Source organism: Chiloscyllium plagiosum, chromosome 5, assembly GCF_004010195.1.
Source record: "Chiloscyllium plagiosum isolate BGI_BamShark_2017 chromosome 5, ASM401019v2, whole genome shotgun sequence".
In the NCBI taxonomy this organism is placed as follows: domain Eukaryota; kingdom Metazoa; phylum Chordata; class Chondrichthyes; order Orectolobiformes; family Hemiscylliidae; genus Chiloscyllium; species Chiloscyllium plagiosum.
The window spans coordinates 50220058-50242354 of record NC_057714.1 but is presented as its reverse complement, the minus strand read 5'-3'; the positions used below and the strand labels follow the sequence as shown (position 1 = coordinate 50242354).

General features: G+C 41.0%; 1 protein-coding gene across 7 annotated transcripts in view; it reads left to right on the top strand.

Annotated features, from left to right (window-relative positions):
- LOC122549888 (tyrosine-protein phosphatase non-receptor type 3-like) overlaps window positions 1-21937 on the top strand; it is a 218108-nt gene extending 196171 nt beyond the window's left edge. For all 7 annotated transcript variants that reach the window (XM_043690065.1, XM_043690067.1, XM_043690062.1 and 4 more), the window contains 3 exons: window positions 3813-3964; window positions 13216-13351; window positions 18360-21937. In XM_043690065.1, coding sequence (XP_043546000.1) covers window positions 3813-3964; window positions 13216-13351; window positions 18360-18449 — 378 coding nt within the window. In that variant the 3' untranslated portion in view covers window positions 18450-21937. The remainder of the gene's footprint in view (window positions 1-3812; window positions 3965-13215; window positions 13352-18359) is intronic.
- Window positions 21938-22297: the final 360 nt, after the last annotated feature.

The window sequence follows — 22297 nt, the reverse complement described above, 5'->3', positions numbered from 1 at the left end:
TGTCAGAAGGATAAAAACTAGATATATTCAGTGTGGACCGTCTGGAAAGGAGAATCTGAGAGGTGATATTCTATATAGTTTTGCACCCTTATTAGACAAAATCAGGCAGTTGCAGGACAGAAAATCCATCAATTGAAAATAATGTGTCAACATTGTTGTGAAAGTAACCCTGTTATGTTATGCTAGCAATAAGTTTAGTTTACTGCAGCCTACAGTATAATTACTTCATAACTTTATAGTCAAGTATTCTTACTTTCTGATGCACTAGCTCAGGTTTAAATTCTGTTGATATAAATGTAGCTTCTATGTGTAATTATAAAATTGTTTGACAGCATTTTTAACCACTTGTAATGTAGAAATCACTGTCAGCATTTTTTCTTGCAGAAATGTAGAATAATCTAAGCAATTTATTTTATTCTAGAAGGATTAGGGAAAGAAAGGATTGGTGCACGAGAATCTTTTCTTTAATTTCTAATAATTAATTATATAAGAACATAAAACACAAGTGAAAGGGGGAGGAAAAGGCTACATGACTGTCTATCTCATAAGTCAATGCTGCATCCCAGGAATCAACACAGCAAGCTGCCTTTGAACCCTCTCCAATGCAAGTACATCCTGCATTTTGTCAGGAGCCACAAAATGCACATGCTGCTCTGAATGTGGTCTCACCGCTGTGCTGTACAATTGTAACAAGACTTCTCTAGTTATAATGCCACAACTGCCTTGCAATAAAGATCAACATTCCATTTACCTTCCAAACTATTTGTTTCCATCTGTGTTGCACCAGCCCTCTGCAAAATATTCTGTAATTTCTCAACATTTCATTTTTTTTGTTAATTTGTGGGATACAAGTGTTTTGGTTTAGTCAGTATTTATTACCCATTCCTAATTTCCCTGAAGAACCTAGTGGTTAAGCTACCTTCTTGAATTACTACAATCCTTGGGGTGAAACAGAGAGCCGGTGAGAAGCACCAAGGAGGATCCTGGGAGAAGTCAGCTCAGTCACCACGACTGAAAAGGGGATTGCAGCCATATTAGTCCAAGAAACTGATTGCAGTCACTCTCATCCTCTGAAGATCCAGTACTTTAGCTACTGTCCTCACTTTTATATTCTTATTGAAGTACTTACTCTCTCTTTAGACATATTCCTTACTAGTTCTCTCTCATATTCTTTGGTTTCTAAAGATTTTAGCATGCACAATATTTTGCAACAATATTTGTCTTTTCTTTAAATTTGATGGTATCTTTACCTTAGTTAGCTGTAGATGTTGCAGAGAGTCTTTAGAGTCTGTCTTTCTTCATGGATTTTATTTTGTTGAGAATTATGTTACATTTCATCAAATGTCTGCCACATTTGATGAATATCTGTTTTACATATTCATCTAGTTTCCAGGCCAGGTCAGCTAACACTGTCTTCATATCCCTGTAGCTGCCTTTATTTAAGTTTGAGACTCCAGTTTCTAATTCAAATATCTCATCCTCAAACTAAATTTCAAATTTAATCATGCTGTGATCACTCTTGCTGAGAGAGGATCTTTAAAATTAGATTGGGTAATGTGTAATCAGACAACATTAAGTAACAATCTAAAATAATCTCATTCACTGTTTGGTTCCACAACATATTAGTCCAAGAAACTGAGTTGGATGCTCTCCATTAACTTGTCCTCCAAGGCTACATTTGCCAATAGATTTATCCTCTCTAAATGAAGAGTAAAGTTGTGCAAGATCATTGCAGTACCTTTCTTATGTGCTCCCATTAGTTTTGGATTTATGCCTGCCCTACATGTAGCTACTGTCAAGTGGCATTTGGTCTACTCCCACCAATAAATCCTTTCCTTGTGATTTAACACCACCTTCCAAGCCTAGATAAATTTGACTACTGTACTGATCTCATCCTTTTTTAATAGATCTGTGATGCCTCCTTTACCTTTCTGCCAAACTACTGAAATGTTAAGTTATCAGCATTGGTCAGCACTGATTGCACGGTCTTTTAAGGATATTTCTTGTTCATCCAAATTCTCTGTACTGCATCAACCTTTTAACATTGCATTCTGTTTCTGAAAGCAATACTTTGACAATTGAAAACAGATCTTTTTTGTTTATTCATTTGTGGGATGTGGGTGTCACTGGCTGGCCAGTATTTATTGTTCATGAGAAGGTGGTGGTGAGCTACTGCCTTGAACTGTTGCAGTCCACCTGCTGTGGGTTTACCCACAATGCCATTAGAGAGGGAATTCCAGGATTTGACTCAGTGACAGTGAAGGAATGGTGATATATTTCCAAGTCAGGATGATGAGTGGCTTCAAGGGGAACTTGAAGGTGGTGGTGTTCCCATGAATCTGCTGCCCTTTTCCTTCTAGGTGGAAGTAGTCATGGTTTTGAATTGTCTGATGAACTTTGAAAGTTCTGCAGTGCATCTTGAAGATAGACAAAACACACTTGCTACTGAGCATTGGTGGTGGAGGGATTGGATTTTTATGGATGTGGTGCCAATCAAGTGGGCTGCTTTGTCCTGTGTCAAGTGTCTTGAGTGTTCTTTGAAAGTTCTGCAGTGCATCTTGAAGATAGACAAAACACACTGTTGCTACTGAGCATTGGTGGTGGAGGGATTGGATTTTTATGGATGTGGTGCCAATCAAGCGGGCTGCTTTGTCCTGTGTCAAGTGTCTTGAGTGTTGTTGGGGCTGCTCTCATCCAGCAGGCCAGGCAGCATCCGAGGAGCAGGAGAATCAACGTTTCAGCCATAAGCCCTTCTTCAGGAAGGGCTTATGCCCGAAACGTCAATTCTCCTGCTCCTCGGATGCTGCCTGGACTGCTGCGCTTTTCCAGCACCATACTTTTCAATTCTGGTCTCCAGCATCTGCAGTCCTCACTTTCTCCTAGCTGCTCTCATCCAGGCAAGTGGGGAGTATTTCATCACACTTCTGATTTGTACCTTGTAGATGGTGGATAGGTTTTGAGGAGTAAGGAGGTGAGTTACTCACTGCAGTATTCCTAGCCTCTGACCTGCTTTTGTAACCACTATGTTTATGTGGTGAGTCCAGTTGAGTTTCTGGTCAATGATAACCCCCAGGGTGTTGATAGTGAGGGATTCAGTGATGGTAACACTATTGAATGTCAAGGGGTAGTGGTCAAATTGTCTCATATTGGTGATGGTCATAGCCCGGTATTTGTGTGATGCGAATGTTCCTCAATGCTTTCTATTAATTTGAATATTTGTTTTCCTATTTTGTGAATACTGTTGGTAAGCATTCTATTTTGCTGTTCTTACTGATCCTAATCTTGGTGATAAATGTCCCAAATGGGGGGAGAATAAATTCTGTCCTGAGCAAGTCAGAAATTTGGAGCAGGCTAATTTTCTACTGAAGATTTTTTTTCCCCCAGTGAAAAGTAATCATTCCAAGAAACTTCATTTCTTCACTGTAAAGCAGGAGATACCAGAAAAATTTCATGATGCCTACCATTCTCTTTCTGCCCAAATAGTAATGTCACCAGAAGCAATTTCAAAAACAATTCCTTTTATAATTCTGCTTCGCTAAATACAGTATTGACATGTGGGTGTATGTTTAACCATGGATCATTAAACTAAATAAGTTGTATAGATTTTTCTTTTTTAATCAATTCTGGTGAAAGGTCCTGCCCAAAGGTTAACCTGTGTTTCTCTTTTTAGTTACTAACAGATGAATTGCATGTCCCAACATTTTCTGTTTTTCTTTAATCTCAGAATTGGCAACAATCAGAAGTAAATATTAATAAAGAACAAGATGACAGAACATCATCAATTTCAACTTTGTGTTTTTCTGTTGATGCAGACGGGCCTAGAACGTGATGTCAGTCATCTTCAGTACGTAGCATGGCCTGATCACGGTGTTCCTGATGATCCAATGGATTTCTTTGACTTTGTGACTTGTGTGAGACAGAAAAGAATCGGAAGAGACAATGAGCCAGTTATTGTTCATTGCAGGTACTTATTTTCTTTTCAGCAGGGAAAGCAATTACGCATACTCTCTTGCTGAGTTTGGATGCAACTGTAAGGTAGATCTACAGGAAGACTTGACAACCCCTTTATTGTCTCAGTAATGAAGACAAATCCTCAGGTCGAGAATTTGACATCTGCAGTAGGTTATAGTTTCCTGACTAAATTAACATGCATTGCTTTGAGCAAAATAAACCTTTTAATTGGGTCCATTTGTGTTAGCTACTATAACACTATTTTAAAGTTGAAGTTTAATAGAGGTGTAACTTTTAAGTACTTTTACAAAAATGTGAATTTTGCATCTGGAATCACACTGGCAAAGATACCATTATTTTGGTTTGTCATTTCAAGTGATGCAGTAGGTAAATTTTACATTTTTTTAATGTGGCCATTAAGGCTTCCTCACTGTAAATTGCATTATATTGAACCCTTGCATACTTACCTCACAATCTGATTTTGTTTTTTAAAATACATTTGTGGGATGTAGATGTTGCTGGCTCAGCCAGCATTATTAATCATGACTAATTGCCCCCAGTTGTGATGTTGCACATTTCCTGAACTGTGCAGTCTGTGTGGCAGGAGTTCACCCATTGTGCTGCAAATGAGGGAGTTCCAGGATTTTATCTCAGGAGCAGTGAAAGACTGATGCATTCCCAATTCAGAATGGTCTGTTAATTGGAGGGAAATTTGCAGGTAATAATGTTCCCATGCATCTGCTGAGAGTTGCGGGTTTGGAAGTGCTTTTGAAGGAGCCTTAGCAAGTTGCTGTTATGTTCTTTGCAGATAATACACACTGCTCCCATTGTACATTGCTGGAGATCGTGAAAGTGATGGATAGTTGCCCATCCAGCAGGATGATGGCTTTTCTTTTCATTTATTCGTTCATAGAATATAAACGTTGCTGTCTATCCCAACATTGATTTCCCATTCCTAATTGCCCATGAGATAGTGGAGAGAGTAAATGGTGACATTGGTGAATAGACTGCAAGTGAAGTGCGCTGCTTTGTTGTTGGAGCTGAACCCATCCTGGTAACCCTCTATTCCACTTTCGTTCCTCTTTTCTACAACCCTTAATTCTGTTGCTTAAAAATGTCAGCGTCAGCCTTGAATGTATTTAATGACCCAGTCTCGATAGCCCTCTGCAGTAAAAATTTCCACAGGTTCACTACCCTTTGAGAAAAGAAATTCTTCCTCACCTCTGTTATAAATGTGTGACCCATTACTCTGAAATTATGCCTTCTGGTACTAGACTCTAGAGGAGAAAAAAACATTTCTACATTTACCTCATCAAGTCCCCTTAGAATTTTGCATACTTCAATAAAGTTGCCTTAGTGTTGCTAAATTCCAATAAACACCGGCCAAACCTACTCAGCCTCTCCTCATAAGCCTGTCCCTCCAAATCCAGGATCAGTCTTTTGAGCCTTATCTGGATTGTCTCCAATGCCAGTATACTTTTCCTTGGATGAAGGGCCCAAAACTATTTATAGTATTCCAGCTGTGATCTGATTAATGCATTATGTAGTTTTAGCAAACCTCCCTACTTTTATACTGTATTCCCTTTGAAATAAAACCCAATGTTCAATTTACCTTCTGGATTACCTGCTGAATTTGAGTGCTAGCTTTCTGTGGTTCATGGACGAGGACTCCCAAATTCCTGTTCTGTAGCTTTGTACAATCAATTTGCCACAGAATTCCTAGCTTCTGATCTGCTCTTACAGTAATAGTATTTATGCTGCAAGTCTAGTCCACTTTCTGGTCAATGATAGCCTTGTAGGAGATTGATCGTAAGAAGTTCAGCAGCGGTAATACCATTAAATGTCAAAGGGTCATGGTTAGATTCTCTCTTGTTGGAAGTGGTCATTGCCCAACATTGTGTGGCACACATTTTAACTTGCTTTTCAACCCAAGCCTGACTGCTGTCCAGGTCTTGCTGCATGAAGTTGCTTTCTTGTCTGCGGAGTGCTGAACATTGGTGCAGTCACCTGTGGACATCATCACTTATGACCTTATGCTGAAAGGAGGATCATTGATCAATTAGCTGAGATGGTTGCGTTTAAGAAACTACTCTGAGGAACTTTAGCAATGATAAAATAATGGACCATCAGCACACACAATCCACCCTTCCCACACCAATAATTTCAATTAGCTGTTATTTTGCTAAGGCGTTCGTTAGAATGCTGCATAATATGAAGAGCTGTCATTATAAACTCCCTAGAGTTGAGCTCTTTTGTCCATATTTGATTAGATTAGATTCTCTACAGTATGGAAGCAGGCCCTTCAGCCCAACAAGTCCACACCGACCCCCCGAAGAGTAACCCACCCAGACCCATTCCCCTAGCCTATATTCACCCTGACTAATGCACCTAACGCTATGGGCAATTTAGCATGGCCAGTTCACCTGACCTGCACATCTTTGGATTGTGGGAGGAAACTCGAGCATCCGGAGGAAATTCAAGCAAACATGGGACGAATGTGCAAACTCCACACAGACGATTGCCCGAGGTGGGAATCGAACCTGGGTCCCTGGTGCTGTGAGGCAACCGTGCTAACCACTGAGCCACCGTGCTGCACCTGTTTGGTCAATAATGTGTTGAGGTCAGGTGCTGAGTATCCCTGGCAGAATCCAAACTGAACATCAGTGAACATATCATTGCTGAGCATGTAGTGCTGTCATCAACATCTACCCTACTTATGATCAAGAGTAGACTGATACAGTGGTAATGGGCTGGGTTGGATTTTTCCTCCTTTAGTGCACTGCACCTACCTGTGAAATTCCCACATTGCTGGTTGGATGCCAGCATTGTAGCTATATCAGTACAACTTAGCCAAGCAGGAACATAGAACAATACAGCACAGAACATAGAACAATACAGCACAGAACATGCCCTTCGGCCCACGATGTTGTGCTGAACATTTGTCCTAGCTTAAGCACCTATCCATGTACCTATCCAGTTGCCGCTTAAAGGTCACCAATGATTCTGACTCTGCCACTCCCACAGGCAGCGCATTCCATGCCCCCACCACACTCTGGGTAAAGAACCTACCCCTGACATCCCCCCCTATACTTCCACCCTTCACCTTAAATTTATGTCCCCTTGTACCCGGGGAAAAAGTCTCTGACTGTCTACTCTATCTATTCCCCTGATCATCTTATAAACCTCTATCAAGTCACCCCTCATCCTTCACCGTTCCAATGAGAAAAGGCCGAGCACTCTCAACCTATCCTCGTACGACCTATTCTCCATTCCAGGCAACATCCTGGTAAATGTCCTCTGCACCCTCTCCAAAGCTTCCACATCTTTCCTAAAGTGAGGCGACCAGAACTGTACACAGTACTCCAAATGTGGCCTTACCAAGGACATGTACAGCTGCAACATTACCTCACGACTCTTGAATTCAATCCCTCTGCTAATGGATGCTAATACACCATAGGCCGCCTTACAAGCTCTATCCACCTGAGTGGCAACTTTCAAAGAGCTATGAACATAGACCCCAAGATCCCTCTGCTCCTCCACCTTACTAAGAACCCTACCGTTAACCCTGTATTCCGCATTTTTATTTGTCCTTCCAAAATGGACAACCTCACACTTGACAGGGTTGAACTCCATCTGCCATTCCTCAGTCCAGCTCTGCATTATATCTAAGTCCCTTTGCAGCCGACAACAGCCCTCCTCACTATCCACAACTCCACCAATCTTCGTGAGGTTTAATACCTGGAGCCCAAGTCTTTGGTACTCTTACTGGAATGTTATCATGATCATGACCCATAGGCTTTGCAATTTCCAATGCATAGAGCCTTTTTTTTTATCATATGCAGTGCATTAGATTACCCGAGGAAAAGCATCTGCAATGCTGGGGACCTCAGGTCAATATGAAGATGGATCATTCACCTGGCATTTCAAAGTTGGTTGCACATGGTTAGATTAGATTAGATTAGATTAGATTAGTGTGGAAACAGGACCTTTGGCCCAACAAGTCCACACCGACTCTCTGAAGAATAACCCACCCAGACCCATTTCCCTCTGGCTAATGCACCTAACACTATGGGCAATTTAACTTAGCCATTCACCAAACCTGCACATCTTTGGACTGTGGGAGGAAACCGGAACACCCGAAGGAAACCCACGTAGACACTGGGAGAGCATGCAAATTCCACACAGGCAGTTGCCCAAGGCTGGAATTGAACCCAGGTCTCTGGTTCTGTGAGGCTGCAGCGCGAACCACTGAGCCTCTGTGCCACCCCTAAGGATTATCCCTAATCACATTAGCTATCATTTTGTGTAATAACCTTTTTTCTTAAATTAGATTTCCGACAGAATGGAAACAGGCCATTTGGCCCAACAAGTCCACACCGACCCTCCGAAGAGTAACCCACCCAGACCCATTCCCCTACCCTATATTTACCCCTGACTAATGCAGTTAACACTAAGAGCAATTTAGCATGGCCAATTCACCTGACCTGCACATCTTTGGATTGTGGGAGGAAACCCATGCAGACGCAATGAGAATGTGCAACATCCATGCACACAGTCGCCCGAGGCGGAATTTAAACCTGGGTGTTGTGAGGCGGTAGTGCTAACCATTGAGCCACCTTGCTTCATTTGAACTGATGTGTTGCCCACTCCATTGTCAAAAATGGGGAAATTTGCAGACCCTTTTTTTCCTGTTAGTTATTCAACTGCCCACCAACACTTCCACTACATGTGGCAAAACTGCAGTGCTTAGGTCCAATCCTTTGATGTGGGATTGCTTAGTCCGATTGCATTATCTTTCTGCTATTGGCGTGCACGTGTTCCTGTCTTGTAGGATGTTGTCATGGATGATATTCTACTGATGGTACTTTTTGAAGTCACGGGGAGATGGTTAGTTTCTATCTTGATGGTGATGGTAATGTTTGACATTTATGATGTGAATATTACTTCCAGTTATCATCCCAAGCCTGAGGGTTCTCCATTTCTTGTATGTTGAAATGTAAGACTATTTGCATGATCTGATCTGTTGATTGTAGGATCACTTAGCTCTCTTAACATATACTGCTTTTGCTATTTATCATGCATACATTTGAGTTATATCTAGCATAAAGGATACCAATCACTTTAGGTACAGGATTATGACAGGAAGCTTGGTGAGGATGAGGTCCAGAAAAATTTTCCCTCTTGTTAGTCTGCTCACCACCTCGGCAAAAGTGAGGACTGCAGCTGGTGGAGATTAGAGTCCAGATTAGTGTGGTGCTGGAAAAGCACAGCAAGTCAGGCAGCATCAGAGGAGCAGGAAAATCGACGTTTCGTGTATGAGCCCTTCATCAGGAATGATAAAGGGCTCCTGCCACAATTTTGCCAACGCAGTCAGTAGCCATATAACTTAGTATCTTGATAGTCATTGAAGTTGCCCACTCAGAGTATATTCGATGCTATTGCTACCTTCACTGCTCCTTCCAAGTGATGTTAACATTGAAAGATATAAATTCATTGAAGGAGGGCAGTGATTAATGCAATGTATCTGTTTTCCATGTTTGATTTGATGCCATGAGACTTGATTGGTCGGAATCAATGTTGAGGGCTCCTAAGGCTACTCTCTTCTCTTCATCCAGCAAGGTGTTGCCTAGCCTTGCTGGATCTGCCATGCCAATGAAACAGAACATACATAGGAAATATGTTGGGAAATTTGGAGAATTGGACCAATTTTTCCAGCTCTCCCAGTTTTACTGCAAGTCCTTATATGGTAGTGAGCATAACATTGTCAGGTTGCATTCTAAAGTTATACAGAATGCATTCACCATTCTGTGAGAATACATTTTAGTCCACAATTACATCATATTTTTTCTTACCTTCCATCTGTTCAGCAATGCTCCTTTTACTGTCATGCAGTACACTCTGAGAATCACCACCTTGATTTTAAAGAGCATTATTATCATTTAGAGCTACTGATTGTTTAAAAGGCACTATGCTGAGATTACCATATTACTGGGCTACTGCTAAAGATTTTTCTTTTGTTTTCCTTGTTGCTACCAAGGTATTTGAAAAGACTGTGTGCCATTTATTTCTATTCTTTGTACTAAATTGCATTATAATTTCCCTCCCATGCTTGTGTTATTTGTAGAAACATGGGAATAATATGATATTGAAAGCCAGACAGCTCACACTGCATCTGAATTGATTTTGTCTTGCTTTGCACCTTCAAGCCAAAATATACTGGCAAAGAGGCACATACGAAGTTAGTGGGCAAGAGTAAGCCATTTGATCCATTAAGACGGAAGTAGGTACTGCAGATGCTGGAGATTAGAGTCAAGATTAGTGTGGTGCTGGAAAAACACAGCAGATCAGGCAGCATCCGAGGAGCAGGAAAATCGATGTTTCAGGCAAAAGCCCTTCAATAACTTCCTGATGAAGGGCTTTTGCCTGAAACATCGATTTTCATGTGCTTTTCCAGAACCACTCTAACCTTGACAGTTGATCCATTAAGCCTACATCACAGAACCATACTATCTGGAACATTATGATAATTTATTGATTCCAACAAACATAGTAAATTTGTTTTTTGCCCATCATAGAGTCTTAAAGATGTACAGCATAGAAACAGACCCTTCGGTTAAACTCATCCATTCTGACCAAGTATCCTAAATTAATCAAAGTCCCAATTGCCAGCATTTGGCCCACATCTCTCTAAACCCTTCCTATTCATATGTCCGTACAGATGCCTTTTAAATGTTGTAATTATACCAGCCTCCACCACTTCCTCTGGCAGTTCATTTCATACACGAACCACCCTCTGTGTGAAAAAGATCCCCCTTGGGTCCCTTTGTAATCTTTTCCCTCTCACTTTAAACCCATGCCCTCTAGTTTTGGACTCCTCCACCCCAGGGAAAAGACCTTCTCTATTCACCCTATCCTTGCCTTTTATGATTTTATAAGCCTCTGTAAGGTCACCCTGCATTCTCTGTCCCTCCGTGGAAAATAGCCTCGGTGGATTCGGCCTCTCCCTTTGGCTCAAATCCTTCAACCCTGCCAACGTCCTTGCAAATCTTTTCTGAACCCTTTCAACTTTCACAACATCCTTCTTCGAGCATGGAGACCAGAACTGCATGCAGTATTCCAAAGGTGGCCTCACCGATGTCCCCTACAGCCTCAACATGATTGCTCGCTCCTATACTCAATGCACTGACCAATAATGTCAAGCTACCAAACTCCTTCACTATCCTACATACCTGCAACTCCACTTTCATGGAACTATCCAAGATCTTTTTGGTCAGCAACACTACCCAGGGCCTTACGATTAAGTGTATGAGTCCTGCTCTGATTTGCCTTTCTAAAATGCAGCACCTCATATTAATCTAAATTGAACTCCATCTACTACTCCTCGGCCCATTGGCCTATCTGGTCAAGGTCCACCCATAATCGTTTAATTGATAAAGTTGACAGATAAAATAATTTCAAAATCATAATTGAGAGCCTTCGACTACAAGTGTAGCTCAAACATTTTTTTTTTAATCCTGGTGTTGTGTAGGCACACTGCCTAATCATGAACACTTCCATATACAGGAGGTTTTGAATTTCAAGCATCCAATGTACAAGTGCTCGTACTTAAAAAATCCAATTGAATACAGGGGTGTAATTTTTAACAGTCGAGAGTGTGTTGCTGGGAAAGCACAGCAGGTCAGGCAGCATCCGAGGAGCAGGAGAATTGATGTTTTGGGCATAAGTCCTTCATCAGGAATGAGGCTGGCGCTGAGAGATAAATGGGAGGAGGGTGGGGTGGTTAGCTGAGAAAGCGATAAGTGGATGAAGCTGAGGGAGAAGGTGATAGGTCAGAGGGGGGAAGTGGTGGACAGGTTAGGAGGACAGTGCCGAATTGGAGGCTTGGGACTGGGATAATGTGGGGGGAGGAGAAATGAGGAAACTATTGAAATCCACATTTATCCCGTGTGGTTGCAGAGTTCCAAGGCGGAATATGAGGTGTTTCTCCTCCGGACGTTGGGTGGTAACGGTTTGGCGGTGGAGGAAGCGTAGGACCTGCATGACCTTGATGCTGTGGGAGCGGGTGTTGAAGTGTTCGGCCATGGGGCAGTGAGGTTGGTGGGTGCGGGTGTCCCAGAGATGTTCTCTGAAACAATCCACAAGGTGTCCTGTCTCCCCGATGTAGAGGAGACCACGTCGGGTGCAATTGATGCAGTAGATGACATTGGTAGAGGTACAGGTAAATTTCTGATGGATGTGGAAGGATCCTTGGGGCTTTGGACAGCGGTGAGGGGAGTGGTGTGGGTGCAGGTTTTGCACGTCCTGTGGTGGCAGTGAAAAGTGCCAGGTGTGGACTTGACGAGGGAATCACTGAGAGAATGGTCTATCCAGAACGCTGATAGGGGTTGGAAGGGAAATATATCTTTGGTGGTGGGGTCTCTTTGAAGGTGGCGGAAATGGCGGAGGATGATGCAAAGTATGTGGAGGTTGGGGTGGGCGATAAGGTGTTGGAGGGGGGTTCTGTCCTTGTTGCATTGGGAGAGGTGGGGTTCAAGGACTATAGTGCGTGAAGTGGAGGAGATGTGCTAGAGGGCATCGTCAACCACGTGGGAAGGGAAGTTGCGATCATGGAAGAAGGAGGCCATCTGGGACTTGCTGTGATGGAATTGGTCATCCTGAGAACAGATGCGGCAGAGGCGGAGGAATTGGGAATAAGGGATGGCATTTTTACAGGAGGTAGGATGGGGGAGGAGGTGTAGTTTAGATAATGCCCTAAACATCGATTCTCCTGCTCCTCGGATGCTGCCTGACCTGCTGTCCTTTCCCAGCAACACACTCTCGACTCTGATCTCCAGCATCTGCAGTCCTCACTTTCACCTGTAATTTTTAACACCCAACATAGTCATTTCCTGTACTTAAGAATAGCTGCTATACATTTCCCTGCATTATGTTCCAAAGTGTGTAAAATGGACTTCAGAATGGAGCCTATGTAGAACCCTCGGGATGCCTGTATCTGACCTGTATTTAAGTTGGATACGTGTGCATTTGCAATTGTGGCACGTGTAGAGCCTAACATTGTCATCAATGACAAATACAACCACTTTAAGGCTGTATAGTGCGTTAAATCTTACAATTTTTTTGTTATATATGTGGATCACAATTATTATAGATCTAATTCAAGTCACTTTTTATAGAAGTAATTGAGTTATACTTAAAGCTTGTCAATATTAATTGTTTTGTCTTTCATCGGCAGTTGGTTTTATTTCTTTGCTGATTTATTTTCAGTGCTGGAATTGGTCGAACTGGTGTCCTTATTGCTATGGAAACGGCAATGTGTTTAATTGAAAACAGCCAACCTGTATACCCACTGGATATTGTTAGAACAATGCGAAACCAGCGTGCCATGATGGTACAGACGTCGGTAAGATTTTGATTATGTGTGGAAAAATATGAAGCCATTTATTGTAATTAATTTTCAAAATCCTAAAAGAAACAGGATTGTTTTATGGTTTTTGGCCAATCTTTTATCCTCCCATTTCCCAGATTATTTCTTTTCTTTATTTTCCATCAATATCCTGCATTATTCCCTGACTGAGACAGTGAGCAAAACATCATTTTCTGTGCCTTCATCAGTTGCAATTGTAAGTTGTTTTGAGATGTGTGAAATCTATGCAGATTTAGTCTCCTGTTTTCTGGAAATAGTAAACTTACTTCCTAACCTTCTTATATGGCAACAGTAGACTGAAATCTCGATTTCAGTTGGACAATGCTTTGTAATTTTCATTTTCTGACAGAATATTAAATCAAGCCTCTTCAATCTTATGCACCATCTTGAATTCTGGAATGCACGGTTTCTGTCAGAACATAGAGTCAGGTGACACTGCAAGTCTGGCTCTACATCTTCCCACTGCTATCTAAACTAAATCTAAACTACTATTTTTCTTGCACAGCTTTGAAGACTGACTTGAATGTCAGAGCCCATATTTTCACATACACAGGTTTTCAAGTCCTTACTTATTTATCTCTACCAAACCTTACTGGCTAACTACCTTCATAGGAAGCTCACTCGCCAAAAGTGCATCCAGTCTGTTCTGCTGTAACCCAGTAGTTGCATTCTCGTGCAACTTCATGTTATAGAAAATCGCACAATAGAAATAAAGCGATCTTAGGGAAAAACAGAGTTGGGGCAAACACCAAAAAAAAATCAGTAAAAGTTGTAACAAAAACAGTAGTTAGCCTGACACATGTTAAAATCACATATTTTAATGAACTAATATAATAAATTTAACACATCAAGGGGTTCCTGAATTTGCTGAGTTATAGTATCAGGCGAAAATGAGACCTGCAGATGCTGGAGAGTCAGACTCAAAGAGCGTGGCACTGGAAAATGCACGGCAGGTCAGGCAGAACCCAAGGACCAGGAGAATCACTGTTTCAGGCATTAGCCCTTCATCATGACGGGCCGAGGGGGTGGGGTGGGGAAGGGTTGGAGCAAATAAGTAGGAAGGAAGATGGTCAGGTCAAGAGGGCGGGACCAAGTTGGAGGGTTGGAATCTGGGATGGGGTGGGGAGATTTGGAAACTGATGAAGTCAGTGTTGATGCTGTGTGGTTGTAGGATCCCAAGGCAGAAGATGAGGTGTCCTTACTCCTGTTGGCAGGTGGCTTTGATTTGGCAGTGAAGGAGGCCCAGGATTTCCACCACATTGGGAGAGTGGGAAGGGGAGTTGAAGTGGTTGGCCACAGGGTAGTGAGATTGGGTGGTGTATGCCGAACAGAGATGTTCGCTGACTTACAGTACTGTAGTAAAACAGGGGCTGAGGGTCATCAGCATCGTCATTACTTTCAGGTGCAGAGTTAAGACGAAGTGGATGGCTGTGGTTAGTTGTCCTCAGACTGTTTCCTAGCGGGTTGGCTTAAAAAAGGCATCGAGCTTTTGCTGCGTTATGATCTTTCTTTTTTCATGAAGAAGTTGTTCATAGCATTCCAGATAAGACGTTATGCCACAAACTGCAGTTGTGCTGTGTTCGGTATTGTAGTCATTGTCTTCTAAGATCTGCAACTGCTGCTCAACTTCCCTCTGGATAGAAGACAAAAGAGAAATGGAAAGTTCTCATGGTGCTGCATCCTGGACTACTTCATCTTCATCTCGAGCTTCACTATACCCCCCAGCAACAAGTTGTTGTAGATCAGCCTGCACGTTTTCAAATCCAACTTGGTTTGCAAGAATGATGCAATGTTCTTTGATTGCTAGAAGCTCCCCTGACAGCTCAACGTATTTAAAATCATGAAGAAAATCTGGGAGAAGTTTCTGCCAAACTGCATGCAAGCAATCCTTACTGACATCACCCCAAGGCCTCCACAGTGATGTCAATAGCATTCTTAATGTTAAAGCTCTTCCAAAATTGAAGACCACCGTCCTCATTATCCCCATCAGTAGCTGCAACAGCTTCCTGAATATGTGCTTTAAATAATAAGTTTTAAAAGCTGCTATTGCATCCTGGTTCACAGATTGAATGAGAGAGGTTGTGTTCAGAGGTAGAAATAGCTCTTTGATGTTTTCAGAAAGTTCACCAATGGTGGGAGAATGGCTTGGTGCATTGTCCAGAATGAGAAGAATCTTGAAATCCAAATCTTTTCTCCTGTAATAATTTCTAAAAACATCCTTGAAAACACAACAACAAAGTTAGAAAAATCTGCCGTGTCATCCAACCTCTTTTGCTGGAAGTAAATACCTAGAGCAGACTTTACGTAACCGGGGATGGAATCCTGTAATAGCCAATGGGAATTCATGTTTCAACAAATTGTTCCCCAATTTACAATCACATTACAGCCAAATCGCATGGCAAGCAAATAAAATAATGTTGTGCAGTTTGCACCAGAATCTCCCATTATCGTTCTTGGTAGAGAAATTCCATACTGGAGGCGCAAAGTCAGAAAATTACATCTTCTGTTAATTAGACAATAGACAATAGGTGCAGGAGTAGGCCATTCTGCCCTTCAAGCCTGCACCACCATTCAATATGATCATGGCTGATCATCCTTAATCAGTATCCTGTTCCTGCCTTATCGCCATACCCTTGATTCCACTATCCTTGAGAGCTCTATCTAACTCTTTCTTAAATGAATCCAGAGACTGGGTCTCCACTGCCCTCTGGGGCAGAGCATTCCACACAGCAACCACTCTCTGGGTGAAGAAGTTTCTCCTCATCTCTGTCCTAAATGGTCTACCCCGTATTTTTAAGCTGTGTCCTCTGTTTCGGCACTCACCCATCAGTGGAAACATGTTTCCTGCTCCAGAGTGTCCAATCCTTTAATAATCTTATATGTCTTAATCATATCCCCTCTCAGTCTTCTAAACTCAAGGGTATACAAGCCCAGTCGCTCCAATTTTTCAGCGTAAGGTAGTCCCGCCATTTCAGGAATTGACCTTGTGAACCTATGCTGCACTCCCTCAATAGCCAGAATGTTCTTCCTCAAATTTGGAGACCAGAACTGCACACACTACTCCAGGTGTGGTCTCACCAGGGTCCTGTACAGCTGCAGAAGAACCTCTTTGCTTCTATTCTCAATCCCTCTTGTTATGAAGGTCAGCATGCTATCAGCCATCTTCACTACCTGCTGTACCTGCATGCTTACCTTCATTGACTGGTGTACAAGAACTCCCAGATCTCTTTGTCCTGCCCCTTTACCTAAATTGATTCCATTTAGGTAGTAATCTGCCTTCCTGTTCTTGCCACCAAGATTTATCCACACATTTATCCACATTAAACTGCATCTGCCATGAATCTGACCACTCACCTAACCTGTCCAGGTCACCCTGTAATCTCCTAATATCTTCCTCACATTTCACCCTGCTACCCAGCTTAGTATCATCAGCAAATTTGCTAATGTTATTACTAATACCATCTTTTATATTATTAATATATATTGTAAAAAGCTGTGGTCCCAGCACTGATCCCTACGGTACCCAACTGGTCACTGCCTGCCATTCCGAAATGGAGCTGTTTATTACTACTTTGTTTCCTGTCAGCCAACCAACTTTCAATCCAAGTTAGTACTTTGCCCCCAATACCATGCACCCTAATTTTGCTCACTAGCCTCCTATGTTGGACTTTATCAAAAGCTTTCTAAAAGTCCAGGTACACTACATCTACTGGATCTCCCTCGTCCATCTTCAGAGTTACATCCTCAAAAAATTCCAGAAGATTGACTTAAAATAATTTATCCTAACCTTCAGATCACTTAACCTCAATGTTCTTTTGGCCAGAAAGCTGGAAACTGGAGAGTTGCTTGTTGGGACAAAGCAGACACAGCAGAGGCTGTAGAAATTGACTGAGAAGTAGAAGGTTCCGATGGACAATTTCCCCAATTTAGCACTGTCCAAAAGAATCCGTTCATGGTGGAGATCTGTTGGGTCCTGCTTCCGTTTGTAGCTAACCAAGAAACCTACTCTCAATACTAGATCACTATTAAATCCAATCCCAAATTATCACCACTTCCCCTGCTCCGCCACACCTCCCTGACCCCTTACACCGACAGGAACCCTAATAACAGTCCCTCCAACCAGTTCCAACCCAATACAATTCAATTCATACTGCTGCAACAGTCCTCCCACAACCCCTATCCCACTCTGATACCTGACACCCACCCTGTCATAGTATCTGGCTGTGCTGCTGGATACTCAAATCTCAAAACACAGCATACTGCCATAGATGAGGTTATGGTTTGACTTCCAACACCCCCCCCCCCCCCCCCACCCACCCACCACCACTACTACCACCCCAAGCTATCCTGCATTGCAAGGGAACTGTGTTGCTTTAATTGGAACATCTGACTAGAACTGCAGATCTAAGTATTAACAGGGAGACAAAATAGTGTGGATTAGCAATCTGACTGTGATTACTGATCTTCGGGATATCTGGGCCACTGTGACCTCAACCGTTACAAAGATCTCCAAATGTTTTGCAGAACATATGTGCATGCTACATTCTTTCAATACCATTTTTCAGGTCTTCCTCATTTTCTTTGCTCCACCTGTAATGATTATCTTTTCATTAATTTTACTTACTGTCTTCATACCTCAGAACATTGCCATCTCCATCCCTGTTTTCATAGACCTCCCAAGCATCCTTTTGTTTTACTATGATTTTCCAAGAGAAAAACAGATCAAAAGAAAAACTTGTCATTCCTTAACAAATGCTTTATAAGAGCTTCCTAGAAGTGCTTCAGATTTTGTGGCTATTCTTTGTGGGTGTTGGAAGCCACCTGTCATGTAATGGGTAGTGTATAATCTTTGAACAACAAGGTATGAAATGATGTTCTTTCGCGCAAAATTATTGTATAATTCTTTGTCATAGCCAATTGATATCATGTTTGTTCCAGTTTGAGTTAATGGAATCAAAATTTAAGTGAGATTTAATTTTTTCAGAGTCAATACAAATTTGTATGTGAAGCCATCCTACGTGTGTATGAGGAAGGTTTAATTCACCCGTTGGAAGCATGCCAGGCTGCAAGTTAGTACCTGTGTTGGAGAATGTTGACTAATTTCTACACATTGAAACAAATCTGAAAATGTAGTGCACATCTCGGTGCTTGGCCTGCTCCATAAATCTGAAAGAAAGCCGCTTGACGATTGAGCACATCTGACGACTAACACGTTACACCGATGGTTAAATAAGGAATATATCTGTAAATCTTTGTTAAATGGGCACCACATTTTATGATATTGTCCTGTGTTTCAAGTTATTAATTTTGTCAATCTGACGTATCTTTTCAAGAAACTGCTGAGGATCAGGATGCCTTTGAAATTAAAAAAGTTGATGGCAGTTAAAATTTAGTCCATGACACAACATATAGCAGTGAGCTTGTTTAAAGCCCAGTAATGCAATGGAAACCATTTAATGGTTCTGGTTAATGCTGCTAACTTTTTTTTTTCCCCTTCATTTAATCACCTAATGGTTATTGGTTAAAAAGTTAACTTCTGATTGTTTAGGATTATTTATTACTTAAATGTCATCTCATTCACAGGTTATAAACATCTCTATTCCATGAACTCAGAGCAGATTTTAATTGGAAATCACTCCAGCTTTCTATACTGTAGGACAATACAGTTAACTGTTTAACAAAAACAGACTCAATGTGTGAATGTTGGTATGTACAGTTGGTGAAGTCACATATTTGACCCTTCTGATTCGATTAACGTTTAATGAATTTTTCACACATTTTAAGTAAGGAATCAAGAAGTACAACACACATGCTGCAGTACATGTGATCCTTTATTGAGAATCATGTAAAATAGGGTGACTTGGTATTTAATTTAGTAGAGCTCCCAATTTTGAATCCCAGCTTTCACTTGGTGTTCGGACCTGTCTGTCCTCATAGGACGTTATACTTCTCAACTAGTTCTTAGGCCATAGAATGGAGCTCTGGTTACATTCAGACTGAGGGAAAATGTCATGGAATCAGTCCCCAACAATTTCATGGAATTAGTGCAAAGCCACAAAGTCGGGAACTTCTGGCAAAAGGAAGGAGCAAGTAAACGAAAGATAGTTCAATTTGCCAAATATCAGAATGTTAGGTTATTCAGGCTGAATCAAATGTTTTATATATTGTATTTTTGAACGTTCAAAATGTAGATGCAATAAACCGTAGTAAATTAATAATTTGGAATAATCTAAATAGTCCACTTCCTTTGCTGCAGTGAGAGACACTGACCTGGCTTGTCTTTCTGTGTTATTTGTCGAGTGTTTTTAGTTTCTAGGATACACTACAATCCAATAGGATCGAGAATAGTTTAGTTTAGCACAACATAGTACATCACAATGAATTTTTAATGTGGTACCACATGAAAGCAATTTCAGATTTTGAGAGATTTTCACCTATGTGCTTTAATTTTGTACGACTTCACTTTACATTCACATTTAGTTGATTTTGTAACTAGGCTCACTGTGTGATGAATTGCTCCAGCTCACAGCACTTCTGTTGAAGTTGTATTGTTAAGAGGATGCACAAGTTTGTTCGATTCAAGTCAGACTTTCTTGCAGCCAGTCAGACAGAAATTCGTGGACATGTTAAATGTTTCTGGCCAGCCTAACATCTCTTCCTCAACCAAAGAAGGAAGAGAGGTATTAAATGGATGGGATGCAGAAGATTTTATTATATTTGTACCACAATGAAACTATTTCATGAAACACTTTTTATACAGTTGGTAAAGGAAAAGCAGTTTGTTTTTCTCATTGTTCCAACAATTTTAAAATTTCATTCTTTTGTTATTGAATTGTAATTACTATACAAAGTAATAGAATAAAGCAGTATTGTTATGTAAGTATGATTATTTCACTGTGGGATTAGTGCCAATTAAAACAACTTTTTGACACATCAAACAAATAATTGGTCTAAGTATAGGTATAACTGAAGGCGTGCTGTACTGAGCAATTTTTCATGTAAATTTACACCATTTACCTGCCAAAAGAACCAAAGTCTTATACTGTTCAGTGCTGTCCCATCAGTCCAAAGTCATGTGCCAAGTGTTGTAATTTGGAGAAATACCGCTTTGTGCAATATTGTTCTTGTGATTTGCTCTGGGTATGGGTCAGTGGAGATGGTAAAGGTGCATTACTCTGCAGAAGTCACTCATTTGCCCTTGTATACCCTTGTCTATATGGCATTTGCTTCAGTTGGTGTTATTTACTTGCACATGTTAAAAACTTAAACAGATGTAAAATTGCTGCTGTTATATTTCAGGACATGTGCTTGTAAATTGAGCAGCATGTTCATTTTATAATACATAACCTTGTTGACTCCAATGATATCATTTCTCCTTAAGCTGCAGCTATTGTGAAATTTCCTCTACAAGCCTGTCTGAAATGTGGTGTGATAGCAACACTAACATGAAACCAATTGGACAAAGTGATTTACTGCCATCTGACTGCCCCAAGTTGATTTTACTATTTCTCTCCTTTTCAGGATCAATGCTTGTCACTCTTTCCCCAACACTGTCTGGGACTATCAGGTGTACTGTAATATTACTGTAATATTGGTGTCAAGAGGAGTGAAGTTAGGAAACACTTACAAAGATTGAGAAGTTTAGAGATCTCATACCAAGTAGAATACTCTCCTAAACCTTATTGTTGAAGCAGAGCCCATTATTATGTTCAAAGAGAATGAGATACTTGTTTGAAGAAGAGAAATATTAAATAGAATGTGAAGTAAGCAAGAAGTGGGATTAGATCATGTAGGTTGTATAGAGAAATGCACAAGTGTAAACTTGATGAATTGTGTGTCCTTTTACTGTGTTGTAACATTGTAATAAATGATAAATCAGTCATAGCTTTAAGATGTCTGGTGAAACAGCCAGAGGAGTTTGTCTCTTTATATAGAGTGAATTATGATCCAGAATGCATCACTAGAGAGTGTGGTACAAGCTGATTCATGAATGACATTAAAAAACGAAATTTCATGTAGACTTAAAAATGACATTTATCAGACCAGTGGCAAATGAGACTGACTGGATAACTTTACAATGCACTGACAAGGGCACAATGGGCCAAGTAGCTGCCTCCTGATTCTGTGCTTCCAAGATGATCTATCAGACATGCATTTATATTTATATATGTATCTGTAAAGAAAATAAGTTATTTTAAAATCTACATGCATCTACATATTTCTGGCTTCTGAGAATATTGTTAAAAACAAAGGTGAGGTATGAAGGGGATGATTAATCTTGAAAATGATCAATGATTAATCTGCAGGTCTTAAGTTGAATATTGCAATTCACATTTTCTTTTACTGACGTCAGTGCAATCTACAGCAGCTGAACTGACAATTAATTTTGAGGTACAGAGATCTTTTATTACTGGTCCCTCTACAATAATCCTGTATTCTGCATTAGTTGAAAGGCCCCACGAAAGAAATCCATGTTGGTTGTAATGTATTATCACTTTGTGAACATGACAGTCGAAAAAGAGGCAGGCATTAGGGAGTGTCTGAAAGGCTGGGAGCTCCTGCTCCTCCTCTTCTGTAAGAAATGCAATAAAACATACTTACTTTCTGGAACCATATCTTTTTTCACTCCCAATTGGTCTATGAGAGCCTGAATCAAATAAATTAATGAAATGTCATATCCTCTCTGTGCTAGGGCACTTTCGTTTATTGCTATCCATTGCAGAACAAATGGCAGCACAACTGTACTTGTCACATAGGGAGAAGGTGTCATATTGCACATTGCTTAAAAAAATATTTTCCCCCTCTCCCAGTCATTGAGGGGGGAAGTTAGGAGAAAATAGTATTAAGGCCATTGTGTCAGCTACAGCCTATTGCCTAATGCATACAACATTCTAGCAAGTCTCCCCAAGCAGTAGATAAAAT